The sequence below is a fragment of the Anabrus simplex genome, chromosome 2 (assembly GCF_040414725.1).
Source record: "Anabrus simplex isolate iqAnaSimp1 chromosome 2, ASM4041472v1, whole genome shotgun sequence".
NCBI classification, from domain to species: domain Eukaryota; kingdom Metazoa; phylum Arthropoda; class Insecta; order Orthoptera; family Tettigoniidae; genus Anabrus; species Anabrus simplex.
The window spans coordinates 244,802,261-244,830,206 of NC_090266.1; the positions used below are offsets into that span (position 1 = coordinate 244,802,261).

At 38.1% G+C, this 27,946-nt stretch overlaps 1 protein-coding gene across 2 annotated transcripts in view; it reads right to left on the reverse strand.

Annotated features, from left to right (window-relative positions):
- Positions 1 to 755: 755 nt before the first annotated feature.
- Positions 756 to 27,946, reverse strand: part of BBS5 (Bardet-Biedl syndrome 5 protein) — a 137,725-nt gene continuing 110,534 nt past the window's right edge. For both annotated transcript variants that reach the window (XM_067138999.2, XM_067138998.2), the window contains one exon: positions 756 to 1,412. In XM_067138999.2, the coding sequence (XP_066995100.2) occupies positions 1,194 to 1,412 (219 nt within the window). In that variant the 3' untranslated portion in view covers positions 756 to 1,193. The remainder of the gene's footprint in view (positions 1,413 to 27,946) is intronic.

Genomic DNA, 27,946 nt, shown 5'->3' on the forward strand with positions numbered 1-27,946 from the left:
TTTGTTGTTCTGCAGACGTTTAATCAGTAGTCCACTTCGTGCCCCATGTGTTGAATAATTTCTGGAATAACAGTACAGATGGTGGCAGCAATTAACTCCCGAAGATGCACCAAATCACGAATCTCTTCTGCGTAAACAATGTTTTTTACTTACCTCCAGAAAAAAGAAATCCAGAGTTAACTCTGGACGTCTGGGAGGCCACGAAATGGAGGCTTCTCTGCCAATCCAATTGTTTGGAAAGCGTGTATCGAGTGTATCGCGTACCTCACGCAGGTAGTGAGGCAGAGCCCCATCTTGCATAAAAAGAACACGCTGTGCAGTCTGTTGTTTGATATCTTCAATTTGAGGGAACACAAACTATTCAAGCCTGTCGAGGTAAATTAGGCCTGTAATTATTTTTCAGTGATAAAGGAAGGTCCAATAAATTGGTCATGAAGTACCCCGCACTGTGCTTTCTGTTGAACGGCCAACATCGAATTGGGGTGGTGGTTGCTGGCTGGCCTTCACCTGACAGACCTTGACGACTGCGCAACTAGTCCGCTCATACCAAGGTCATGCTAATGCATTAAACAAAACTTGTGCTAACTTGTTACCACACAGTGAAAGAATTATTCATTTAACATACAAGGTTTCGATGTTATAATTTTTTAAATCAAAGCATTATTTTTCGATGACCCTGTATTTTAAGAAGGGACACAAAGGAAAAAGCATCACAGAAAAGGAATGCAACAAAAGAGTCATATATTTATACTTAATAAAATAATACAATAAATACATGTGGCTCAAGCAAAGAAAGGAAAGGAACAAAAGGCATTACATGTTGGTACCATACTTAACTAAAAAACACAACTCACAGAAAGAAATATTAAATAGCATTGTATGTATGTATTTATTCTTTCATCTGTAAAAATAAGCAAATTGTTCCTAGGTTTCAAACAGTTTTTCTAGCATACAATACTACTATGCAATCTTAAGCCAATCTGTCTTCTCTGCCACTACAAGACACAAGGCATTCCAATTGTTTGTTCATATCCACATACCACACACTTAATGATATCACAACCGCAGAGTGATTTTATCGCTAAATGGTTTTGCTCACCTTAAAGACTAATTATCCGGAAGTGTTAGAGACTATATCTCTACCGTTAATTTATTGCACTAGAGTGGACTGTACACTATATACCACTTTCACCTTAAGTTGAAGGAATTACTTCCCAAAGGCTCTGCAATGTGAAGTTATCTTTTAACTTTTCTATGGCTAATCCCAGTTCTTTACAGTACACTGGTTCTCGATCTTGTTCATGACTTCCATCAGCAATGTAGGCCACAAATGCATTTGACATTTCATTAAATGTGTCATCAAATTCTTCAATGTCATCTGTAAAAATTGGAGCACCTTCTGGTACAGCAGGCTAAACAGAAATGAAAGAGATTTGTTAGCAGGTAATTTCATTCATAATTCATTAAAAAATTGCTCAGTCATGTTGTGATACAAACATCCAGCATTGTCAAGCACAAATTATGACTGTTTTAAGAGGTATAATTTAGAAGCTGCTAACCTTCATAAAAAATAAACCAGAAAAATAGAATGAGCATGCCAATCTTCTATTCATGTATTTCTCTCACATAAAGCGGTGATTCAAAAAATAAGGTAACAAGATGTCTTAATATGTACATTTATTTAACTGCTACATTTTATTTTTATACATAGTAGCTCAACTTGCCTAAAGATTGGTTTTATTAATGATATACCAAACCATCTATGTAAGATAATACCCATCTCCCATACTCTCGGAAACTACAGATTAGGGAGAGGGTGTTGTTTATTGTGTTCTTTTTTCTGATACATGCAGTTTCAACAATAATTTTATACCACAGCATAGCAGAAAAATATGCAGTAGAAAAAGAAATAAAGAAAGAAAAGTAAGGAAAACCGCATTGGGTAATAACCAAATTTAACACTTGTGATTATAAACTGAGCAGAGAAGGCTTTTTTTTTTGCTAGTTGTTTTATGTCGCAACGACACAGATAGGTCTTATGATGATGATGGGACAGGAAAGGGCTAGGAGTTGGAAAGAAGCAGCCGTGGCCTTAATTAAGGTACAGCGCCAGCATTTGCCTGCTTTGAACATGGGAAACCACAGAAAACCATCTTCAAGGCTGCCGACAGTAGGGTTCGAACCCACTACTTCCCGAATACTGGATACTGGCCGCACTTATTATTATTATAATAATATAATAATAATAATAATTATAATAATTATTAATAATAATAATAATAATAATAATAATAATAATAATAATAATAATAATGCTATTTGTTTTACGTCCCACTAACTACTCTTTTACAGTTTTCGGAGACACTGAGGTGCCGGAATTTAGTCCCGCAGGAGTTCTTTTACGTGCCAGTAAATCTACCGACACGAGGCTGACATATTTGAGCACCTTCAAATACCACCGGACTGAGCCAGGATCGAACCTGCCAAGTTGGGGTCAGAAGGCCAGCGCCTTAACCGTCTGAGCCACTCAGCCGGGCATTATTATTATTATTATTATTATTATTATTATTGTACCGGGAGGTACACCTCAACGCTGTGTATTCAAAATAAGCACCTTAATGAACTCCTCTATTGAACAAAAGTGGAAACTACTACAACAGGAAGATGTCACCATTCATCCCCCGATGGAAGTTCTAGTAATAAAGTAATTGTTTTGTTGTGAAGTTTCCTAAACTGAGTGAATTTCTCCTTGTTTTGTTTGCCATTCATCAAGAAGTTTGGACATTTTTCTACAGATGACACTATAAAAAATTATGGTCATGCACTGTGGTGCAAAGTGAAAGAACTTATAATTTAAAGAAGTTTTGTATTCCTAGGTTTTCCATAACTGATCTATGTTCATTTATTTTTGGGTTGGCAATACTTCCTTTTCTTTCTTCCAGTTTTGAATCTAGCCAATCACTAATTTCTGTAATTAATTTTCAACTAATCCCACATTTCTTGTTCACTTTGTGTTAACCAATAAAAATTAAGACGGTGTGTCCTGATTATTCAATGATCTCGAACCTTCCCTGAGGGTTTATAAACTGCGGCTTTTCTTGTTTCCTTGCCAATTGATCGTCGTCTTTGTAAGTGTGTGTGTCTAAGCAGGAGGCCTCTTTCGTCGGCAGTAGAACATCTATAAGGTAATGGCCACATAACGTCATTCTTTCTTGCTACCTCCGCAAATTATTCCGAGGGGAAGGTCCAAATCTTTACTATGTAACCTACTTTTCTAAAATGTAACTTTTCTTTTGGCTAATGTAAAAATGTCATAAAATTCTTTAATTGTAAATTGGGGATAGAGAGTTAGTTACTCTCTCGAGCTCCCCTTCATCTTAGTTTGAGGTGTCTGCGATTTAGCAACCTTTTTTCCTGTAATGTATTACCGTTATTTCCATGCGAGCCACCTCAAGTAGCTTGGGATTAGCCCCTGTTTCATTGGCCTAGAGCCCTGTAGGTTTTTAATATTTCAGTATCTGGAGTGCAGTGTACGCCTCCATTCAGTTTGTGTTCGGGCCGTTTATTTAACCTGTTCTTTGTCGCAAAGGCCCTGTAGGTTGGGTACTAGATACCCCTGTATAAAATTATTTTCTATTTGCAAGTGGTGCCTTGAGAGGCCAGAGATTGCAAGTTTTGACGTTGCCTTGAGTAGGCTGGAATAATCTGAGAGCCTGTAAGCTCTTTTCAAAGTTTTGTAACAGTAAAGTGTGCCTTTGGGAGGCTATATTGTAACAGTAAATGTGGTACTTCGGTAGACATGAGACGCAGGGCGTGTACCATTCGTTGAAGTGCGTACAGAAGGAGAGGGTTTGTTTAGAAATAAATCTTAAAATTTTTTCCTCTGAGTTTCTTAATAAATTCAAAGTCATGTCACCTCTGTACAGCAGATACAGTAGAAAACGTTCCCCGTCCTAGGGCTGGCGATGTCCTTGGATTCCGGCAGCTCCTTTTCCCATACCAGTGAACCACCATTCATCCCCCGATGGAAGTTCTAGAAAATCCATTCGACGTCTTGAAGATCCATACGGTGCTGATGAAGGGCGTTGAGGTAGTCCTCGTGAATGATGAATGTGAATGAACATCGTTAAGCCTTGGGGCGAGTTAATGCAAAGACTGCTTCTGCACAGATGAGAGGAAAGTTTATTAATGTTTTAACAAGGTTCAAACACAAAATGTATCCTTGAGAGTTTATCACATGGTGAAATGTCACTAAATTTTGTCCCGTGTTAAATGAAAGAAGGCCACTAGACTCGAATGAGCATGTAAGTTTAATACTCATAAAAATAAAAGTCCACTCGAAACTAATCATCGAATTTAACAGAGTCACTTAAAGTTTGTGGCACTTGGTACAATGTAAAGTAATGCCGCACGACTTAGTTCTTTGAAGCACTGTTCAACATAATTTAATTGGATTCGAAAATAAATATGTTCCACTCGTGAATTAGAACTCATTCACGTATTGATAACAACATGAAATCAGAAGACGAAATTAATCGAGTATTGACAGTCCTCGGTTCGACTGTTCGTAAACTGAATGTTCGTAGAATTGAAATGTGCTGGTTAGTAGAATTGAAATGCACAGTTCACACATGCACAGTTCACGACCTAAAAATATTTACACAGTTCATGAAATGGTAAATTAGTGACGTAGTCATGCTTGGAATCAAGTAAATTTGGATTCAAACACAGTCTCATAAACTCGAAGTATTTAGTACTCTGTAAGGAGCAAACTGTTATAAGTCCTGTCCACAACATGAAACTTCAAATTACGAGCACTCGAAAACATTCGCAAGTCTTAGACACTCGTGTAGAATAACAGTCACTTGATGATGTTCAGACGAAGCACAATTTATATCACGTCCCGTTGGAGTAAAAAGTTGTCACTCACAGTATAAAGAAATCCGTATAAGTCCATATTCGACGCGATTAGGTTAAAGTCCACGGACTCGAAGATTAATAGCTGCTTCACGCTCGGTCACGGTGCTCGCGAACCGACTGTGTGAACTCCACTGCCTAGTGTGCACATACATACTCAGGCCACACACACTGGCAACACACTGGTCTGCTGAGCGAAGCAGTACGTATTTATATCTGATCCGGGCCTTCACATCTCGTTCCATAACTTTATCGCCTCATGTCAGATTTACGCGAAACTCGCCAGGAACATAGATAAGGGATCGAGTTACATGGTGATGTTGTTAAATTTGTTTAATTATTATTGTGGGGAAAGTTATTACCCATAGAAACTCGAAGAACATTCCACATCAGTCTAGGCTCTGTATCTCGGCGAGGCATGCTGTGACGTCACCCACTCTCTACGTCACATGCACACAGCTGTTGCTCGCCGTCCAGTCAGTCTTTCATAGGCGGCCCGGAGCGTAACACGTAAGTTTTTAAAAGTTCTATGACGGGGACTTAGTTTGTACCGCCATTACCGGTACAATATATATATGTTGTAATTTAGGGAGCAGGTGCTCTTGAAGTAGGGGATTTCTACCCTTAACTAAATAATACCACTTCCATTTGTAAAATTGTAAAACTAGGGGCTTGAAGCCCAGAATCTGTAAAAATCACTAACCTTGGACTTTCCTAGTCTTGTTTCAAGATTGCTTTTGTACCTGAGCTATTGTTATTTGTTGAGTTGTTTTCTGAAAACAATAATATAACCTTCTGTTCAAGTTTTAAATTAATTTTGATATTGTAGATAGACCCATTCACCCCAGCGCCTTCTTTAACCTCTTTCTGCTCCATGGGTACCCCTGGAACAATTATTATTATTATTATTATTATTATTATTATTATTATTATTATTATTATTGGACTGGTTTGATGCAGCTCTCCATGCCACCCTATCCTGAGTTAACCTTTTCATTTCTAGGTAACTACTACATCCTAAATCTGCTCTAATCTGCTTGTCACAGGGATGTAGCAAGCGGGGGAGGTTACTGGGGGTTAGCCCCCCTCCCATGGAATTTTACAAAAAGAAAATGAACAGAAAACGGCAATAAACTAAATAAACATTGAGAGACATAACTGTAGAACCAACAGATCTGTACTACACTTCTATCGGTAACCTTATAATGACAAGTCATTCATGTACCTCCATTGTGTTCTACCATCATTTTGTAACTACAAACCCCCATCGGCTGATCCTGGCTATGCTAATGGCTTGTCATATTCATACCTTGGTCTACCCCTGCTGCTTTTACTGCCTACACTTCCCTCAAAAACCGACTGAACAAGTCCTGGCTGACTTAAGATGTGTCCGATCATTCCATCCCTTTTTGTGGTCAGATTTTGCCATATCATTCCCCTTTCACAAATTTGATTCAGCATCTCTTAATTCGAGATCCGATCTAACCATCTCACTTCGGTACCACCACATTTCAAAAGCTTCTATTCTCATTCTTTGTGAGCTAGTCATCATCCATGTTTCACTTCCATACATTGCATTGCTCCAGAACAAGTTCCATTTCTTTGCAGTCTGCTGAGAGCTTTATCAGCGTAAGGTTCAGTTTAGTCAAGTGTTAACGTGTTTAGTGTTTATTATGTGAGTGTGTGTATATACACAATACCTTCATAAAGTACAGGAAATCTTGAGTGAAACACCTTTCGAATTCCTATGTCAATGTTTCAAGTGAGAAAATTTCTTACCGGGCGAGTTGGCCGTGCGTTTAGAGGTGCGCGGCAGTGAGCTTGCATCCAGGAGATAGTGGGTTCGAATTTCACTGTCGGCAGCCCTGAAGATGGTTTTCCGTGGTTTCCCATTTTCACACCAGGAAAATGCTGGGGCTGTACCTTAATTAAGGCCACGGCCGCTTCCTTCCAAATCCTAGGCCTTTCCTCTCCCATCGTCGCCATAAGACTTCTCTGTGTTGGTGCAATGTTAAACCACAAAAAAAAAAAAAAAAAAAAAAACTTTTTCTTCAAAAGGCCTTCCTTGCTTGTGCTAGTCTGTATTTTATGTCCTCCTTACTTCTGCCATCATTAGTTATACTACTACCCAAGAAACAATATTCATCTTCTTCCTTTAAGACTGCATTTCCTAATCTAATACAGGGACATTATTTAATCTATTCAGGGGATTGTCGTTCGCCCGGTCGCCTGCACTGCAAGCCTGTTTCCCACCAAGCACTTTGCCGAAATGGGTTGCTCAGTGCCAAAAGTTCCCCTTCTTTGCAGTCTGCTAAGAGCTTTATCAGCGTAAGGTTCAGTTTAGTCAAATGTTAATGTGTTTAGTGTTCGTTATGTGAGCGTGTATATACATAATAGCTTCCTAAAGTACAGGAAATCTTGTGCGAAAACACTCAATGACTTAGTGCTTGGTGAGCGCTGGCCACATTATGGCAAGATGCTTGGCAGTAGACAGGCTGCCAGCGCAGTCGACTGGGTGAGCGGCAATCCCCTGAATAGATACAATAATGTCCCTGTATTTCCAGCATTGCCTAACTGCATTTGACTGTAATCCATTACTTTTGTTTGGATTCATTTATTTTCATTTTGTATTCCTTCCCCAAGATTATGTCCATACCATTCAGCAATTTCTCTGGATATTCTGCAGACTCAGATAAAATAACAATATCATCAACAAATCTCAGAGTTTTTATTTTCTCTCCTTGGATTAGGATTCCTGTTCCAAATTCCTCTTTGACTTCCTTTACGTTCTGTTCTAAAAAAACATCAGAAAGAAGATGGGACATACTACAGCCTTGCCCAACTTCTTTCTGGATTACTGCTTCCTTTTCATAGCCTTTGATTTGTATCACTGCACACTGATTTTTGTACAGATTATAGATAATTTTTCTTTCTCAGCACCTGATCACAATCACCTTCATACTCTCAAACAGCCTGGTCCAATCAACATTATTGTATGCCATTTCTAGATCTACAAATGCCATATATTTCGCTTTTCCTTCTTAATTAGATAATCTAAGATCGGAAGTGAAGTCAGCATTGCTTCACGCGTTCCTACATTTCTTTTGAAGCTAAACTGATCTTCTTCTAACTCAGCTTTAACATGTCTTTACATTCTTCTGTAAATAATAAGTGTTAAAATTTTGCAAGTTTGATATAGTACTAAACTAATGGTGCAGTAGTTTTCACACTTGTCAGCATCTGCTTTCTTGGGAACATGTATAACATCATTCTGTTTAAAATCGGATGGCACTTCTACTGTATAACACATCTTGCACACTAAGTGGAATAACCTCCCCATGCTAGTTCCTCCTAAGGCAGTCAATAATTCTGAGGGTATGTCATAAATTTCAGTTGCTTTATTCCTATTTAGGTCCCTCAATGCTCTGTCAAATTCTGGCCTCAAAATACGTCACCCATTTCATCAGCATCAACAGACTTGTTCCAGAACTTTATCATCTACTTCTTTCCCTTGATACAATCTTCTATCTATATATATAAAATAACTTGTCCTGACTGACTGACTGACTGACTGACTGATTCATCATCGCCGAGCCAAAACTACTGGACATAAAGAGATGAAATTTTGGGGATATATTCATATTAAGACGTAGGTGCTCGCTAAGAGAGGATTTTTGGATATTCCTTCGCTAAGGGGGTGAAAACGGGGGTGAAATTTTAAAATGAGTTGCTCTATATCTCAAAACTTTAAAAGTTTACAAATGTAAAAATTGGTATTTAGAATCTTCTTTAAAAATAAGGAAACACGTATTTTTTTGTTTTCAGAAAATCCCAATAGGAGGGGTGAAAAAGGGTGAAAATGGGGAAAAATGGGTTGAATGCCTTTAATCAGGATACCGGTACCTATATCTCAGAAGCTGACGATATTACAGACCTGAAAATTGGTACCTTTGATCTCTTTTAAAAATAAAGAAACACGTAATTTTTTGTTTTTGGAAAATCCAATTAATGGGAGGGTGAAAAGGGGGTGAATTTTTAAAATGAGTGAATCTATATCTCCAAACTTTTAAAGTTTGCAGATGTAAGAATTGGTATTTAGAACCTTCATTAAAAATAAAGAAACACGTATTTTTTTGTTTCTGGAAAATCCAATTTAGGGGGGGGGGGTGAAAAGGGAGTAATATTTTAAAATGAGCGTATCTATCTCAAAATTTTTAAAGGTTATATATGTGAAAATTGGTATTTAGAATCTCCTTTAAAAATAAACAAGCACACGTGTTTTTTCGTTTTTGGAAAATCCAAATATTGGGGGGTAAAAAGGAGGGAGGGTAAATTTTTTAAAATGAGTGTGTATACATCTTAAAACTTTAAAATTTACATATGTAAAAACTGGTAGTTAGAATCACCTCTAAAAATAAAGGAAAACGTATTTTTTGTTTCCTGTAAATCCCAATAGGAGGGGTGTAAAAGGGTGAAAAATGGGTTGAATGCCTTTAATGAGGATACATATATCTCAGAAACGAAAGATATTACAGAACTGAAAATTTGTATATGGGATCTCTTTTAAAAATAAAGAAACACGTATTTTTTTAGTTTTGGAAAATCCAATTAATGGAGGTTAAACAGGAGTGACAAATTGGGTGAATTTTTGAAAGACTATATCTACAGAATATCTTGGAAAAGTAAAATGTTACAGACGTAAAAAGTGGGTGTTTGTAATCTCCTGTAAATCTAAAGAAACATAGGTGATTTGTGTTTGGAAACTCCACTTAAGGGAAACTCAAAAGGGGTGAAATTTTAAAATGAGAATTTTTACAGTTTATCTCAAAAAACTTAACATGTTACAGAAGTGAAAAATGGTATTTTTTTATCTCTATTAAACATAAAGAAACGTGTATTTTTAGCTTTCGGAAATACCACTTGGGTGGAGGGGGGGGGGTAAAAGTGACTGAAAAAGGTGTTGAATTCTTTTAATTAGGCTACTGATATCTCAAAAATGAAGATGTTACAGACGTGAAATTTGATATTTGCAATCTGCTTTAAAAATAAAGAAACACGTATTCTCGGAAAATCCAATGAAGGGGGGGGGGGGGTGAAAGAATTGAAAAATTAATTGAATTAATTGAATGAGAATACATACCTCTAATAAAAACTAAAGTTGTTACAAACGTCAAAATTCGTATTTGGATCTCCTTTAAAAACAAAGAAAAACGCGTTTTGGGCGGAAACCATCTTGGAGGGCAGGAGTGTAAAGTAGTTGAATTCCTTTCATGACACATAAATCAAAAACTGAAGAAGTTAGAGTCGTGATAACTGGTATTTAGAAGATCCTTTACTATTAAAGAAACAAGTATTTTTTGCGGGAAAATTCACTTATGGGGGGGGGGGGGAGTAGTGTGAAATGAAGTGAAAAAAGAAAATTATTTTTATGGGGATACTTATATCTCAAAACTGAAGGTAATAGACGTGAACATTGGTGTTTGAAATCTTCTTTAAACATAAGAAACAAGCCTTCTTTTAATTTTTTTTTTGGGGGGGGGGGGGGGTGAGCCGGTAAATAAACTTAACGGCGGTGGGGTGTAGAAGGAGGTGAGACCAATTGATTTTACTGTTCTTAATGTACTTATAAGGATCCTCGGCAGCGCGCCGGCCTCTCACAGCTGGGTTCCGCGGTTCAAATCCCGTTCACTCCATGTGACATTCGTGCTGGACAAAACGGAGGCGGGACAGGTTTTTCTCCGGATACTCCGGTTTTCCTGTCATCATCCATTCCAGCAACACATAATAATAATAATAATAATAATAATAATAATAATAATAATAATAATAATAATAATAATAATAATAATAATATTCCGGACCGTCGTCAAATGTGCGGACCGCGCTGGAAACGGCTCCTGGACGGGTAATGACTAAGAATGCAGTCCGGCCGCGGGTTCAGTGCCTTCTAGGCACCCAATATGACACCACGCCGGATCTCCTGAAGGATTTTATCCATATTAAAAATGATTATAGGAAAAGATGGCAAAGATTTACGGACCCAACTGACCGGGAGGAATACCTGAGCCTAGCCCGGGAAGTACGAAATCGATTGCTGGAAAAGAAGATTGAAAAATGGGAGGAAACATGCCGTAATCTAATAGAAAACGAGTCAGATCGGGAATTTTGGTGGGTTCTCGCAGAAAACGAGTCAGACCGCGAATTTCGGCGGATTATTTATCTAAAACAATAAGCATTCAATTATAAATTTCAGTATAATACCGTAGCGAAGCACGGGTATCTTGCTAGTATATATATAAAATAGCTTGTCCTGACTGACTGACTGACTGATTCATCATCGCCGAGCCAAAACTACTGGACATAAAGAAATGAAATTTTGGGGATATATTCATGTTATGATGTAGGTGCTCGCTAAGAGAGGATTTTTGGATATTCCTTCGGTAAGGGGGTGAAAATGGGGGTGAAATTTTAAAATGAGTGTATCTATATCTCAAAACTTTAAAAGTTTACAGATGTAAAAATTGGTATTTAGAATCTTCTTTAAAAATAAGGAAACACGTATTTTTTTGTTTTCAGAAAATCCCAATATGAGGGATGAAAAAGGGTGAAAATAGGAGAAAATGGGTTGAATGCCTTTAATCAGGATACCAGTACTTATATCTCTGAAACTGAAGATATTACAGACCTGAAAATTGGTACTTTTGATCCCTTTTAAAAATAAAGAAGCACGTATTTTTTGTTTTTGTAAAATACAATTAATGGGAGGGTGAAAAGGGGGTGAATTTTTAAAATGAGTGACTCTATATCTCCAAACTTTTAAAGTTTGCAGATGTACAAAATTGGTATTTAGAATCTTCATTAAAAATAAAGAAACACGTATTTCTTTGTTTTCGGAAAATCGCAATAGGAGGAGTGAAAAGGGGTGAAAAATGGGTTGAATGCCTTTAATGAGGCTACTTATATCTCAGAAACTGAAGATATTATAGACCTGAAAATTGGTGTTTGGGATCTCTTTTAAAAATAAAGAAACACGTATTTTTTGTTTTTCTGGAAAACCCAATTAAGGGGGGTGAAAAGGGAGTAATATTTTAAAACGACTGTATCTATATCTCAAAACTTTTAACGGTTATAGATGTAAAAATTGGTATTTAGAATCTCCATTAAAAATAAAGAAACACTTATATTTTGTTTTCGGAAAATCATAATAGGAAGGGTGGTAAAGGTTGAAAAACGGGTCGAATGCATTTCATGAGTCTACTTATATTTCAGAACCTGAAGATATTACAGACCTGAAAATTGGTGTTTGGGATCTCCTTAAAAAATAAAGAAACACGTATTTTTCTTTTTGTGGAAAATCCAATTAATGGGGGGGGGGGTGTGTGAAAATGGGGTGATTTTTTAAAATGAGTGTATCTATATCTTAAAACTTTTTTAAGTTTATAGATGTAAAAATTGGTATTTAGAATCTCCTTTAAAAATAAAGAAACATGTATTCTTTTGTTTTCGGAAAATCCCAATAGGAAGGGTGTAAAAGGGTGAATAGTGGGTTGAATGCCTTTCATGAGGCTACTTATATTTCAGAACATGAAGATATTACAGACCTGAAAATTGGTATTTTGGATCTACTTTAAAAGTAAAGAAACACGTATTTTTTCGTTTTTGGAAAATCCAAATATTAGGGGGTGAATTTTTTAAAATGAGTGTGTCTACATCTTAAAATTTTAAAATTTACAGATGTAAAAATTGGTAGTTAGAATCTCCTCTAAAAATTAAGGAACACGTATTTTTTGTTTCCTGTAAATCCTAATAGGAGGGGTGTAAAAGGGTGAAAAATGGGTTGAATGCCTTAATTGATGATACACATCTCAGAAACGAAAGATATTACAGAACTGATAATTTGCATATAGGACCTCCTTTAAAAATAAAGAAACACGTATTTTTTAGTTTTTGGAAAAGCCAATTAATGGCGGTTAAACAGGAGTGACAAATTGGGGTGAATTTTTTGAAAGACTGTATCTACAGAATATCTTGGAAACGTAAAATGTTACAGAGTAAAGAGTGAGTGTAAATCTCCTGTAAATGTAAAGAAATATAGGTGATTTGTTTTGGAAACTTCACTTAAGGGGAACCCAAAAGGGGTGAAATTTTAAAATGAGAATTTTTACAGTATATCTAAAAAAAACTTAACATGTTACAGAAGTGAAAAATGGTATTTTTTATCTCTATTAAGCATAAAGAAACGTGTACTTTTAGTTATCGGAAATACCACTTGGGTGGAGGGTGGATAAAAGTGACTGAAAATGGTGATGAATTCTTTTAATTAAGTTACTGATATCTCAAAAATGAAGATGTTACAGACGTGAAATTTGATATTTGCAATCTGCTTTAAAAGTAAAGAAACACGTATTCTCGGAAAATCCAATGAAGGGGGGGGGGGGGTTGAAAGAATTGACAAATTAATTGACTGAATTGTATGAGAATACATACATCTAATAAAAACTAAAGTTGTTACAGACGTGAACATTCTTATTCGGACCTCCTTTAAAAACAAAGAAGAACGCGTTTTGGTGGGGAAACCATCTTGGAGGGCGGGAGTGTAAAGGAGTTGAATTCCTTTCATGAGGACACATAAATCGAAAACTGAAGAAGTTAGAGTCATGATAATTGGTATTTAGAAGCTCCTTTACTATTAAAGAAACAAGTATTATTTGCGGGAAAATTCATTTAAAAGGGGGGGGGGGGATTATTGCGAAATGATGTGAAAAAAGTGAATTATTTTCTTATCTCAAAACTGAAGGTAATAGACGTGAACATTGGTGTTTTTAATCTCCCTTAAACATAAAGAAACAAGCATTCTTTTAATTTTTTTGGTGGGGGGGGGGGGGTGGCGGTAAATAAACTTAACGGCGGTGGGGTGTAGAAGGAGGTGAGACCAATTGATTTTACTGTTATTAATGTACTTATAAGGATCCTTCGTTGCTCAGGCGGCAGCGCGCCGGCCTCTCACAGCTGGGTTCCGTGGTTCAAATACCGGTCACTCCATGTGGCATTTGTGCTGGACAAAACGGGGGTGGGACAGGTTTTTCTCCGGATACTCCGGTTTTCCCTGTCATCAGCCATTCCAGCAACACATAATAGTAATAATAATAATAATAATAATAATAATAATAATAATAATCCGGACCGTCGTCAAATGTGCGGACCGCGCTGGAAACGGCTCCTGGACGGGTAATGACTAAGAATGCAGTCCGGCCGCGGGTTCAATGCCGCCAAGGCACCCAATATGACACCACGCCGGATCTCCTGAAGGATTTTTATCCATATTAAAAATATTATAGAAAAAGATGGCAAAGATTTACGGACCCAACTGACCGGGAGGAATACCTGAGCCTAGCCTGGGAAGTACGAAATCGATTGCTGGAAAGGAAGATTTAAAAGTGGGAGGAAACGTGCCGTAAAATCATAGAAAACCAGTCAGATCGGGAATTTTGGTGGATTCTCGCAGAAAACGAGTCAGATCGCGAATTTTGGCGGATTATATATCTAATACAATAAGCATTCAATTATAAATTTCAGTATAATACCGTAGCGAAACACGGGTATCTTGCTAGTTGCTTAATATGTTCCTGCCGTCTTTGTGCCTTGTCTTCTTTCCCTAGAAGTGGTTTTCCATCTGAGCTCTTAATATTCATACACCTAGTTTTCCTTTCTCCAAATGTTTTCTTGATTTTCCTCTATGCAGCTTCTACCTTTCCTATAACCATACAACTTTCAACATCCTTTCACTTCTCTTTCAGCCATTCTTCCTTAGCTGATCTGCAGTTTCTATCGACTTCATTCTTTAATCACCTGTAATCCTTTCCGCTATCTTCAATTTTTGCATTCTTGTATTTTTGCTGTTCATCAATCAGGTCTAGTATCTCACAAGTTATCCACTGATTCTTATGTGATATTACCTTTCTTCCTAACTTTTCTTCAACAGCCTTACTGATCTCATTCTTCATTATGTTCACTCGTCATCTATTGTGTTTCCTTTAGCCTTTTCATTTATTCCTCATGCAACATGTTCCTTTAACACTTTGAAGACGATGAGGGGTGACGTACGCTCATACAAAATATTGTATGTCACCCCTTATGGGCTGACACGGCAGTGTGTCCAGGACTCTCAACTTTAGGCTGTCGCGCGAAACTAGCGCTACCATTTGCTGCAGTATTGCATTATTTGTTTATGTAAGGTGTTCATACAGTGCAGCGTGGTGCCCATTCTTTTATCAGTACACTGTGCATTGAGCAACAGACGGTGGTGACATACGCAACCATCAGAATTCAATTATTAATGGCACAGAAAATAATGTTGATTGGAGCCTATTATTGCTTTATTCTTACATGCTATTGTTACATAACGTAAGAAATGGTTATTATTAGATCAATGGAGCTTCATTGTTCTAAGGAAAGTTAAAATTACAAAAGAAAACAACACACATGATGATATATCATGCTAGTCATTGAATTTATGGCATAGTATAAATGATATGGAAGGATAACAGTTTTTACAAGATACACATCACTTGTGAACCAACTCATAGTGAGGTTTGCATAAGAATGCTTTGTCTGGGCAATGTTTACAATATGTTGTTAATTTCTTGCTTTCCTTGCAGCCTGTCGACCTCCAGTTTTGTTAGCCTCTTTGTAGCATATGCTGCAGTATTTCCTTCTCTTCCATGTGGAATCTCCAGCCTTTTCAGTTTCTTCCATCTCCACAAGGAGATGGATACCACGATTGTGACGAGGTGTTTCTACTTCATCCAACAAGCACATTAGTTCAAGAGCACATTTCTCCTTGAAGGTAGTTATGGACATTTTCTGCAGCTTTGGCACTGTTTGATAGTTTCTGTATGCAATCCATGAATTTATCAAGCTCGTTCCAATTAGTAGTTCCATCTCTACCTTGTGATACCATCTGACAGTTTTCCGAAGAGATGTATTATAGGACAATAGCTGATCAGTCAATCAGTTGTAGTCAATAACTAAGGATGGTTTGAAAATTTCCGTGTTACTCTTATCAAGTTTTCCTGAAGATACAAAATCTAACTGGTGCTTAGTTGAGAGCATATAAACCTCTCGCTTGTCCATCCATTTCAATGCTAGGATGCCATTATGTGATTCCTTAGCATCCATTTCTCCTTTCTTGACTCTTTCCTTTAGACCTGGCGGAAGCCCAAGTCTATTTTTCCGCAAGGTACCAACCAGATGAGTGCGTCTGGCTAGGAGTTTATTCGCCAAATCAACTGACGTGTAGAAATTGTCTGTGAACAAAGTTGATCCACTGTCTAAATAAGGATCCATAAGTTCCATCACAACAGCTGTAGCATGTGGTAGTCCAGGATTAGCAGTTGTCCCTTTGCCGCAGTACACTTTTGTGGTGTAGGTATAGCCGTCCCTATCACATAGTTTGAATACCTTCACCCCGTATTTATGAGCCTTATTTGGAATAAATTGGTGAAATATTAGTCTTCCCCTGAAGGGGATCATAGATTCATCAATGACCAATGTTTCCTGTGGCTCATTTAGCTCTTTGAAATTCTTATTGAGCTTTAGAACATGAGGTGCAATTTTATACAACCTGTCATGTCCTCGGTTTGCTTCACTGTTGAAATGCCAGAAATGCAAAATCAGTAAGAACTTGTCCCGCTTCATTACATGACCCCCAACATAGTTTTTATACAGTCTGTTCTTTCTTGACCAATAATTATGAAGTTTGGGAAACTGTGCTAAGCCCATCCACATCAATAAGCCTAAGAACTTTTTCATGTCAGCACAACTAATATCAGTCCACTGAGTGAATCTACTCCGCCTACTCACACGTTTCCCTTGCAACACATTCCTTGCATTTTCATTGGTTCCATGCACCATCATATTGATGATATCGTCATTAACTATAGCATGATAGAAATCAACTGGTTGAGATTTAGCACTCAGAGGAAATTTTAAACCGGGGCTACGTGTGAATAAAAAATGTTTCTGCAAACCTGAGAATGTTCCCCAGTAATTGTCACTGGCTGGTGATATGTTTGAATCATTGCACTATGCAGCACCGGAATCTTTGCTAGTGTCCACACTACAAAAACTACTGTCCAATTCTGACTCGGAAAAGGTGGCATCACACTGCAAATCCGAAATGTCAACATCACTTGATGCAGCACTCGAACCCTTTTCAAGTTTTTCTTCTATCTCTCTATCGGTAATCATGGTTTACTCGACACAGAAACACATATAACTTTTAATTAAATTCTTGTCACACAACTGTAAATTACAAGGAACTCGTTGAAAGGCATGTAAACCAACAGTTCACAACACAGAGCACAGTGTTCCACAACAACAAAGGTAAAAATGGCGTCACCCCCTGACGCGCGCTTTTTCTGTTGCATTGCCAATCTAATAACCATATGTCACCCCAATAGGGGGACACAAAAATAGTAACTTTGAACATAAATTATGTCTTTGATTATCATCTACAAATGAAATTACGCTCATCCACACCCCACAACAACCTGAAATATGTATATCGCATTTCCGCAGTTTACCGCGAAAAAAGCAAATGTACGCGTCAACGTTAACGTGTTAAACACTTTCCTCTTCCAACTTTTCTACAGCCCATCTTCTGTTCCTTCCTTTCTTCAATTTCTTCAACTTGAGGTGACATTTCATGACCACCAAGTTGTGATCAGAGTCCACGTCTGCTCCTGGGAAGGTCTTGAATCCAACACATGGTTTCTGAATCTCTACCTAATCATAATGAAGCCTATTTAAAACCTGTGTTTGTCTCTAGTTCTTGTCCACAAATGCAGCCGTCTTTTGTGGTGTTTGAGCCAAATTTTAGCAGGGACTAAATAATGATCAGTGCAGAATTCAAACAGCCGATTTCCTCTTTCATTCCTTTGCCCCAGTCTTAATTCTCCTACTGCATTACATTACCTAATCTCCATTGGCCTACCACTGCATTTCAGTCCCCCATCACAGTTAGATTCTTGTCTCCTTTTATATATTGTATTAAATCTTCTATCTCTTCATATATTCTTTTGATTTCTTCATCATCTGCTGAACTAGTAGGTATATAGACCTGCACTATTGTGGTGGTCATAGGACTGATGTCTATCTTGAAAAAATTAATGTATTCTATCTATTTACCCCTTTAGATTCTCTAATCTATGACAATGATTCAAAGTTTTAACATTCCATGCTCCGATTTGAAAAATGTCAGTACTCATCTTCCTGATGATTGCCCCTATCCATGTAGTCCCCACCCAGGGATCCGAATGGGGGGTACTAGTTCACCTCTAAAATATTTTACCTGGGAGGAAGACATCATCAGTAAATCATTCATTCATACACAGACGGCTGCTTGTCCTCGGGAGTTAGCTATGGCTGTAGTTTCCCTTGCTTTCAGCCATGTTGCAGTATCAACACAGCTGAACCACGTTAAATAATATTACAAGTCCATATCCAGACTGCTGCCCTTGCAATTTCTGACAGGCTTTTCATGAACCATTTGTTAGTTTGGTCTTTTGACAGATAACCCTCTGATAGGGTTGCACCTACGGTTCGGCTATCTGCTTCATTTGGATATGCAAGCGTCAGTATCATGGCAAGGTCACATAGTTCACAGGGGAGGCTAATTACAATATGACGGTGATTTTATAAGTTATAACTACAATCTATATACTGGTACCTAATTGCTCTAGACTTCACAAAATTATATTGCCTAGTTTGCCTGAGGCACATTTCCATTTCTAACTAGCATGGATAAATTCTTTTTCTTTCATCAATTTACTTCCCCATATCCCCTTAATGATGCTGAATAATTTTGCAATTCTTCCTGGGTGGTTCCACCCTCTTTTCCATAACTTTACAATCATATACAACCGAGTTTCAGTTTTCCTCATATCAACATTATCCATAAACTTTTCTTGAACTTCCCTTGTTTCTAAACAATCATTGAAAAGATGTGCCAACCCATTTCTTTAGAACATAGTACCATTATTTTTCATCTCTATTTTGTCTATAGGCTTTACTTTTGTGTACCCCCATTAACGACCACATTATACCCCTCATTTCCCTTCTGGAGTTACTATCTATGTTTGACCTCATTTTCCCAATTACATTGCAAAATTCTTCCAGTGCCCTCTTATCCTTGCACTGTGAAGCAATTTGTTGCTTTTCAATATCCTTACATCTTAGAACTACTTTTCTACATATTCTTTGATGTTTTATACAATCCCTTTCCCAGTAGTATCCCATTCCTATTGTTTCCAGTATGTTCTATACTCCACCGACCCAAGACCCTTGATTTTGATATTTCATTTAATGTTGGAAAGCTACTTAACACTTCACCCCCCGATCCCAACTTCAGTCTTAGCCAATACTTAATTATCTTTTTAACAATATCTCCCTGCAGACTCCATCACCACACACCACTCTTACTCCACAGTTTGCTGGACAACTGGGTAATCCCCTAATTATTACAGCAAATTTACCAGTGATTACATCAAGTGTGAGTACGTTCATTTCATCTTCCCAGATCTCTCCTCTGTACAATATCCTAGCTTTAATTTATGCAATAAATAGATTAATAGCTTGCAATGCACTCATATTTAGTTTTGTTCTTTTTATTTGTTCTGACTATTATCCACTTCCATTTATTGTACTCTATTTTCTTAACAACTTCTAACTTTGCCTTACCCATCCACCATTTTCCATTCTTTGATCATTTATATAATTTTTTGTACATTAATTTTTAAATTCCAATCTTTACAGTAATTTACCACTTCGTTTGTATTACCCTGCATGGTGGCTGAGATCAACGTGAGTAGAAGGATGTTGTTCACAAAAATGAGATCTGGATTATTCTGATACTCAAGAAATGGGTAAAACCCTGACTTCAAGTCTTTTTATTGAAGTATACTGTATTTATGAACAATAAAAACAGTATAGGGGACAACCTGTTCCCCTCTTTCAGCATTACTTGTGAGAAAATTTCCCCAATTAATATACCCCCCTTAACTTTAAATGGGCACTTAACTTCTGAATACACTGACTGACAGAGCAAATGCAACACCAAGAAGGAGTGGTTCGAAAGGGATGAAAGTTGGGGGAAAAACAGAGACGGCACGGATGAATAATTGATGTTTATTTCAAACCGATATGCAGGTTACACAATGCGCACGGCATCGACTCAGTAGGATGTAGGACCACCGCGAGCGGCGATGCACGCAGAAACACGTCGAGGTACAGAGTCAATAAGAGGGTGGATGGTGTCCTGAGGGATGGTTCTCCATTCTCTGTCAACCATTTGCCACAGTTGGTCGTCCGTACGAGGCTGGGGCAGAGTTTGCAAACGGCGTCCAATGAGTTCCCACACGTGTTCGATTGGTGAGAGATCCGGAGAGTATGCTGGCCACGGAAGCATCTGTACACCTCGTAGAGCCTGTTGGGAGATGCGAGCAGTGTGTGGGCGGGCATTATCCTGCTGAAACAGAGCATTGGGCAGCCCCTGAAGGTACGGGAGTGCCACCGGCCGCAGCACATGCTGCACGTAGCGGTGGGCATTTAACGTGCCTTGAATACGCACTAGAGGTGACGTGGAATCATACGCAATAGCGCCCCAAACCATGATGCCGCGTTGTCTAGCGGTAGGGCGCTCCACAGTTACTGCCGGATTTGACCTTTCTCCATGCCGACGCCACACTCGTCTACGGTGACTATCACTGACAGAACAGAAGCGTGACTCATCGGAGAACACGACGTTCTGCCATTCCCTCATCCAAGTCGCTCTAGCCCGGCACCATGCCAGGCGTGCACGTCTATGCTGTGGAGTCCTATCATTCTATCTCTTCTTCTCATCAAATTTAGCCAAATCAATCTCCTCTCGCCAATTCAATTCAGTAGCTCTTCATTTGTGATTCGATCTATCCATCTCACCTTCAGCATTCTTCTGTAACACCACATTTCAAAAGCTTCTATTCTCTTTCTTTCTGAGCTAGTTATCGTCCATGTTTCACTTCCATACAATGCCACGCTCCACACGAAAGTCTTCAAAAACATCTTTCTAATTCCTATATCAATGTTTGAAGTGAGCAAATTTCTTTCCTTAAGCTCTTCCTTGCTTGTGCTAATCTGTATTTTATGTCCTCCTTACTTCTGCCATCGTTAGTTATTTTACTACCCAAGTAACAATATTCATCTACTTCCTTTAAGACTTCATCTCCTAATTTAATATTTCCTGCATCACCTTCCTTCGTTCGAGTGCACTCCATTACTTTTGTTTTGGAGTTATTTATTTTCATCTTGTACACCTTCCCCGAGACTTCATCCACACCATTTCATCTTGAACTCCTAACCCAAGACTTCATCCATACCATTTAGCAGCTTCTCGAGATCTTCTGCAGTCTCAGATAAAATAACAATATCATCGGCAAATATCAAGGTTTTGATTTCCTCTCCTTGGATTGTGATTCCCTTTCCAAATTCCTCTTTGATTTCCTTTACTGCCTGTTCTATGTAAATGTTGAAAAGGAGGGGGGACAAACTGCAGCCTTGCCTCACTCCTTTCTGGATTGCTGCTTCTTTTTCAAAGCCCTGGATTCTTATCACTGCAGACTGATTTATATACAGATTGTAGACAAATCTTCGTTCTCGGTATCTGATCCCAATCACCTTCAGAATCTTAAATAGCTTGGTCCAATCGACATTATCGAATGCCCTTTCTAGATCTACGAATGCCATGTACGTGGGCTTGTCCTTCTTGATTCGATCCTCTAATATCAGACGTAAAGCCAGGTTTGCTTCACGTGTTCCTACATTTCTTCCGAAGCCAAACTGATCTTCTCCCAACTCAGCTTCAACTTGTTTTTCCATTCTTCTGTAAACAATACGTGTTAAAATTTTGCAGGCATGAGATACTAAACTAATGGTGCGATAGTTTTCACACCTGTCAGCACCGGCTTTCTTCGGAATAGGTATAACAACATTCTGCCGAAAATCGGATGGGACTTCTCCTGTCTCATACATCTTACACACTAAATGAAATAATCTTGCCAAGCTGGTTTCTCCTAAGGCAGTCAGTAATTCAGAGGGAATGTCATCAATTCCAGGTGCCTTGTTCCTATTTAGGTCGCTCACAGCTCTGTCAAACTCTGACCTCAAAATTGGGTCTCCCATTTCATCAGCATCAACAACCTCTTCTTGTTCCAGAACCAAATTATCTACATCTTCACCTCGATACAACTGTTCGATATGTTCCTGCCATCTTTCTGCTTTGTCTTCTTTCCCTAGAAGTGGCTTTCCATCTGAGCTCTTAATATTCATACACCTAGATTTCCTTTCTCCAAAGGTTTCCTTGATTTTCCTGTATGCAGCATCCACCTTTCCCAGGACCATACAACTTCGACATCCTTGCACTTCTCCTTCAGTCAGGCTTCCTTAGCTACCTTGCACTTTCTGTCCACTTCATTCTTTAATCGCTTGTATTCTTTTCTGCCCTCTTCATTTCTAGCATTCTTGTATTTTCGTAGTTCATCAATCAGGTCTAGTATCTCCTGAGTTATCCACTAATTCTTAGTTGATCTTTTCTTCCTTCCTAACATTTCTTCAGCAGCCCTGCTGACTTCATTTTTCATGACTAACCACTCTTCCTCTATTGTGTTTCCTTCAGCCTTTTCATTTAGTCCTTTTGCAACATGTTCCTTGAAACAATCCCTCACACTCTTTTCTTTCAAATTGTCTAGATCCCATCTTTTTGCATTCTTTCCTTTCTTCAATTTCTTCAGCTTCAGATGGCATTTCATGACCAACAAGTTGTGGTCTGCTCCTGGGAAAGTTTTGCAATCCAACACCTGGTTTCTGAATCTCTGCCTAATCATAATGAAGTCTATTTGATACCTTCCAGTGTCTCCAGGCCTCGTCCACGTATAAAGCCGTCATTTGTGGTGTTTGAACCAAGTATTGGCAAGGACTAAATTATGATCAGTGCAGAATTCAACCAGCCAACTTCCCGTTTCGTTCCTTTGTCCCAATCCAAATTCTCCTACTGTATTACCTTTTCTTCTTTGGCCTACCACTGCATTCCAGTCTCCCATCACAATTAGATTCTCGTCACCTTTTACATACTGTATTAAATCTCCTATCTCTTCATATGTTCTTTCGGTTTCCTCATCATCTGCTGAGCTAGTAGGCATATAGACCCGCACTACTGTGGTGGGCATTGGTTTGGTGTCTATCTTAACGACAATAATTCTTTCACTATGCTGGTCATAGTAGCTTACCCGCTGAGCTATTTTCTTATTCATTATTAAACCAACTCCTGCATTTCCTCTGTTTTATTTTGTGTTGATAATTCGGTAGTCGCCTGACCAGAAATCATTTTCTTCCTGCCAACGTACTTCACTTATACCAACTACATCTAACTTTAGTCTATCCATCTCCCTTTTCAAATTCTCTAATCTACCACAACGATTCACACTTCTAACATTCCATGCTCCGACTCGCAGAATGTCAGTATCCATCTTCCTGATGATTGCCCCCTCTCGTGTAGTCCCCACCCGGAGATCCGAATGGGGGACTAGTTTACCTCCGGAATATTTTACCCAGGAGGAAGCCATCATCAGTAGATCATTCATACAGAGAGAGTTGCATGTCCTCGGGAGTTAGTTAACGATGTAGTTTCCCGTTGCTTTCATTCGTGTAGCATTATCAACACAGCTAAGCCATGTTGAGTATTATTACAAGGCCACATCAGTCAATCATCCAGACTGCCGCCCTTGCAACTTCCGAAAGGCTACTACCCCCCTAGTTACGCCTTTATAACTATTTGGGTTTAATTTACAGTGGAATGTCGATTATCAGTTCCCAAACTTCTACTACTTTGCAAACGCTATCTTACTACTTTACTTCAGCAAATAAACAAGAAAGGACTCTCTATGAAGTGATACTGATAACTAGGGACCTGAAAAAAATCGCATTTGCAATAAATGCAAATTTTTGAATCTTGTACTGAATCCAAACCTACAGTAATTCTAATGTGGAAGAAAATAATTTTTACGCATGAATAGAAGTGCGACAAAATATGAATTGTGACCCAAAATGCGAAATTAGTATGAATATGCGATTTTGGTGTGAAATCTGCAAAAATGTGCTATTTTACTGGCGAATACAACATATATAGGCAAAATCGTCAGAAATACTCAAAATATGATGCATAAATCTTTTGACCATTCTGATCAATGAAGAAAAGTAGCCGATCGATTGCTGCTTGCTGACTTTAGTCAATATTTACAATGGGAATAGCCAGGGGAATAATATCTGTATCGATTATTATCGAAATGTAAATCAAGTGTCACAGAAATAACGAGATAGATGCAGCGTTGTTTTCCTGTTGTTCAAAATTGAAACTAGTGAAGAGTAGAAAGTCGAGCGATCGTTTAGGTTATGGGGCGCATGACAAAAACTGCGCACGAATGGGCTCAGCAAAACGCAAAGGATGGTTTATATGCAACAGATTCAGCGACATTGTTCTGCAACTATTGTAATTGCCGAGTTGGGTGAGAAAAAAAGATAGCATTGTGAAACATGTTAAATCTGAAAAACACATGGGTAAGCGACGCAATAACGAAAGTTCAACCCCTGCTGCTAATACGTCTCAAAAAAGCAATCTTCTGTGCTTACACAGTTAGATTGTTGTAAACGACGAAAAATTTCCAGTGATAATTTCTCGAAACGCACAGTTGAAGTATTTGCCAAACCAAATATACCTCTGGAAAAGCTGGAAAGCAAAGAGCTAAGAGCCTGGATTACTGAATTTTCAAATGAAGAGCTGCCATGTGTGAGAACTCTACATGAAGTATATTTACCGGGTAAGTTTCAATTTCATTGATCGGGTACGGTTTAGGTATTACGACATCAAAACCATGCGCAAAATTGAAGGATACCGAATTTTGCGATTTCCACATCGAACTATCTTACCTGTACCCAACTGATTCAGTAATTTTAAATTATTTTGTTATAATATGAGGTCATTCTTCCTTTCTAGAAGTTGCATCTGAACACCAGAAATGAACAGCAGAGGCTCTAGTGGGGAAAAACATCAACATACTCTGTGATGAAACTACAGATAGAATGGGCCGTTGTGTTTTTATCATCATATTCCAAGTCCCAGCCAGATCGAAAAGAGAGCTGCACGTTGGTTCTGTGAACTATCTTGATGCAGGAAATGCTACAAACTGCTCTCGTGCTGTTTTAGAAGCTCTGCGCAGTTATAGTGTACCATATGATGCAGTTAAAGTGTTTGTTAGTGACAATGCCCCATGCATGACCTGGTGTTATGAAACATTAAGTGTAGTCATAGGGGATCATTTAATGCACGTACATTGCTGGGCACATAAGATCAGCTTGGTTGGCAATAGTTGGGTCGCAGTGATGACAGATTTAAATCATGTGGTTGCGATGGTAAAGTCTGTATTTTTGAACACAAGAAAGCGAAAATATAATTATTTAGAATTCCTAACATCAAAGTATGGTGCTTCAAAGGAAGCAAAGCTTTTTCCTGCACCTGTCATAACCCGATGGAATAGCTAGTTTCAGGCTGTATTCTATTTGAGTGCTTACTATACTGACATTGTTACATTTTTCAAGATGTCTGACATGAAAGAAATCAACAACTGTGGTATTAAGTACCTGACTGATCTGAGTGACTGAGAAGTGAATAGGCTTCACTCCCACATGGTTTTTGTCACAGATCATGCAACTGGATTGGTTGACCTCCTTACTGAACTTGAAGGGTCTCTGTATCCTACCTCTCATCTCCTTCACCCCAAACTGCATAACCTTGATGCCAGTTTTACCTTAATTTGTGAGGGGAATTTTTCTGCAGCAACTAATGATGCTTTGATTAAGCTCACTCCTCTACAGCAGGCTGCATGTAGAGACACATTTGTCAAAGCTGCTCATTCTTCACAGTGCAAGCTAGCCACATTGAAAGATAAAGACCCCAACCTCAAGTATTTTGTGTCAATTTCTCAAGCTTTGTATCCAAAAAAATATAATTTTGAATAACACTGATAAATTAGATGAGTTTGAGAAATTGTTTGGAGTAACAAGATCTCTCACGAAACAATATCTAGTCTGGTTACTGTCCTCTGAAACATGCAATTCAAACCCAGATGAAAGAAAGTGAAAAATGTGATGTTATGCTTGCATTAACTGTAGTTCAGACAGAGTTCAGCATATTTGCTAATACTTTCTTGAGTTGTTGTGGACCCCAATGAACAATGTAGACAGCAAGCGCGTGTTGTCTCATTACAACACAGTGGTTACAGACAGATGGTGCAATTTGAAAAAAGCAATGCCGAAGTACTGACAATGCTTTCGTTTGAACAATGAATTTGTGTTGTCTGTGAACCAATGACAATAATTGCACTTCATAAACTTGGAATCGTTAAAATGAATAATACCATGTGATTATCTTAGCTTTGAAAATATATGCTAATTTTGGAAAAATAGATGCTAATTTTGGAAAAAATAGATGCTAATTTTGAAACAAATAGATGCTAATTTTTCAGGTTCCTACTGATAATATACAAAGTGACCATAGCTTAAAGTCAGACTTATTGATGATCTTCAAATTAAAGGATATTTTTAGCTTAGTGAATGGTGAAAGAATAGATTTATACATTTCATCTTGGTTTTATGAGTAGGAGTAGGAGTGTTTGCATGAATGACTCTGTGAAATAGGTTTCGGAAGTACCAGGTTTTCACATAACTTTGTTTCTGAATAAATCATTTCATAATTTAATTGTTGGGACCTTTATCGACATTAGGATTACACAATTAGAAATGTTTTGAGAATCTTCAAGCAATTCATTAGAATACTTTTGACATACTTGATTGAAGTAGATACTAGCTACATGATATTTCAAAAACCTATTAATAACTGCCCTATGGAGTTATTTCTTAGTGAAATTAAGACACATGATTAGAGTTAATAACTAAGCACAGCATTGTCGATCTAATGACATTTTTCAGAAATTGAAAACATTACTCAGCCTTAAACATGTGCGGTCCCCTGGACCTTACACCACCGGTTATGTTCCATAAGGGTCACGACGCTTGCTGAAGGTTAACGCTAAAAAAATTAATAAATACTCAGCTACGAGTATCCATATGTCAGAATGTAATCACCCTTTTAGATCAATAGGTCAAGATATGTTTACTTTATGCGTAATCAATAAAGGCTCTCTCTTAAATATATACCGAAACATCTACAGTACATCCACATTGATCAGAGAAATAATCCAAATGACAATCTCAATGAACTAACAGATAAACCTAACATTCTTTTTGACGTAATTGTAAAAATATTTGTTCCAATGAATAATACTAACACAACATACACACTTCCCCTACTCTCTCATCCCCCTCCCTCCTCACGCCAAACACTTGCTCCTTGCCGCAGCATAACAGCTGCTTCTAGTCCTTACACAAGCCTGCCAGCATGCTGGTTACCAAGGGAGTCCAGCAGGGGTGGTGAGTACTCAAGTACATTGTTTTTAACATTACTTTTCTTTTCTTTTGGCAATTGGCCTAATCCTTCTCCCTTCTTCTTTTCTTTAGACTCTTTTTTTTTTCCTAAATGGATCAACCACCAGCGGGATCAAATCTGGCGCGCTAAGCGACAGCTGAAAGGCTCCAAACTACTTATAACTGAATCCCTCACTAGGCTGAGAAAGGACATCTTGAATAAGGCACGAGACACTTTTGGACTGCGCAACACATACAGCCAAGACGGAAGGATAATCATTCACGTATCCAGCAAGAAATTCCAAGTGAACTCACTCGCGGAATTACAATCACTAATCAGGCAATATGGTGAAAGCAACATATGAACAATGTGCATTCTGTGTAATTTATTTATTTTTAATTTAGTGCATAGTTGTGAATGTGTGTGTTTGTGTGAATCAGCTGGCCATTGTATGTACAA